This window comes from Populus euphratica, unplaced genomic scaffold, assembly GCF_000495115.2.
Source record: "Populus euphratica unplaced genomic scaffold, PopEup_1.0 scaffold2283.1, whole genome shotgun sequence".
In the NCBI taxonomy this organism is placed as follows: Eukaryota; Viridiplantae; Streptophyta; class Magnoliopsida; order Malpighiales; family Salicaceae; genus Populus; species Populus euphratica.
Window position 1 is genome coordinate 1 of NW_011502115.1, and position 1,751 is coordinate 1,751.

The window sequence follows — 1,751 nt, forward strand, 5'->3', positions numbered from 1 at the left end:
CTCCAAACTTCTTATACTCCTATACTATTTACCTCCATTCTTTACACAGACAGACTGAGGTGAGGAGAAGGTCCTGAAAATATGGCCTTGCATAGTTGCATGCACCCACGAGGCTTCCAGCCACAAAAACATCACCATCACCTTGTCTTTTATCTCGTACAGGCAACAATGGTGGCCTTAGAGGATCAACTGATCGTTTTTCTCTAAAATCATCTTTCTTTTCTCCTTCACTTCACCTCTTGATTACTTCTTATAAGCATCAGCAGCAGCCCCTTGCATCTGCTGCTCCAAGATTCTCCATGCGTTGTGCAGCCAAGCAAGCCTACATTTGTAGAGATTGCGGGTATTATCTCCCCCCTCCTTTTCTTTTATTTCTTGATTGTTTCTTGCTTTGGTTTTAGCATTTTAAAGTTGAATGACTGGAATTTGATATAATTAATTAATCATGGTGGTGCAGGTATATTTACATTGACAGAAAACCATTTGAAAAGCTTCCTGATAATTACTTCTTCCCTGGTCAGTAACTTCCATCTCTGGAAATTGAATCTTCATTCTCCACTGCAAGAAATACGTTGTGGCCAACCCTCAAGAAGTCAACTGATCATGTCTAGTTTCTGCTATTAGTGGTTATGTTTTGCATTTACAATTGCCTCACTTCAAGTGCAAACTGGTCCTGGATGCACAGGAATCTAGATAGCCTTGTCCACAGAGTGCTGATTTCATTGGTTTATTTAAGCATTGCTATCTAATCATAAAGGAAATGCTGGAAAAGCAGTTGACATTAAAAAAAGATTTGATGGTGATAAATTTCAAACCTTTAAAGGCCTTTTTAGATGACAATTACAAGGAGGGTTATGGTAAATACCGAGTTAAATTATTCTTTGCAGTTTGTAGTGCTCCTAAAAGGAGATTTATGGAATACATGCCTGCTGTGGCAAAAAATGACAACGACACAGATGTTCGAAAAGCACGTAAAACACAGATTCAGAGAGATGAAGCAATTGGATATGCATGATTCCTGACAACTGGTGAAATAATGCAATCTTCCTTCAGTACTTTGTTTATAGCTTATTTGCTGTAGTTCGCACTAATGATTTGTATTTGAACTTGTCAGGGGAGCATTGCCTATCGCAGTCGTGGCTGGAGTTGTAGCTTGTTTAAAGATCCTCAAGGTGGTAATTTGGCGATAAGACAAAAGCTTGATGGGCTTGCAGCATCCACAAAGTCAGAAATTTGTGCAACATCTCCTTCGACAAATAGCATCGCCTAATAATAAAAGGGGAGAGACAAACATTTCATTTCCTGAAGATGATCATATTGACCTAAATTAGATTAGATTCCTTGGAGCTACAACATTTGCATTCCCACCATATGCCCAATCCTCTGAGCTGTTTCGCCACCATGTATATGCCTCTCAAATCCTAACATGATTGTTAGTAATCATGATTTAATCCCTCAAGTCTTCAACCATCATCCAAGTACGTTCATTGATTGTAAACTGTAATAGCAATATAACAGGATAACTATACAACCAGACAAAATTGCTGAAAGGTCTCACAGATGGGGGGGCAAGATAAATTAGTGAAATAATTTGAAGTTTGATACGTTACATGCCGTGGTTGGTTATACATGTAGCAAGTGATCACACTTGCAAAAAGAATGAACCTTGTATTCTTTTCTCCATCGACTGGAGAGGGGGGCGGTTTATGCTCAAATCAGAAGCGTGAGAATGAGAGCAACCTGATTTTCAC

At 39.0% G+C, this 1,751-nt stretch overlaps 1 protein-coding gene across 1 annotated transcript; it reads left to right on the top strand.

The window, feature by feature from the left end:
- Positions 1-95: 95 nt before the first annotated feature.
- On the top strand, positions 96-1,656 carry LOC105118849 (uncharacterized; the record flags this gene model as incomplete). The annotated part of the gene is made up of 4 exons (XM_011016902.1): positions 96-343; positions 458-516; positions 888-1,028; positions 1,115-1,656. Coding segments are annotated over 3 exons (435 nt in total), but the record flags the coding sequence as incomplete, so codon positions are not given.
- Positions 1,657-1,751: the final 95 nt, after the last annotated feature.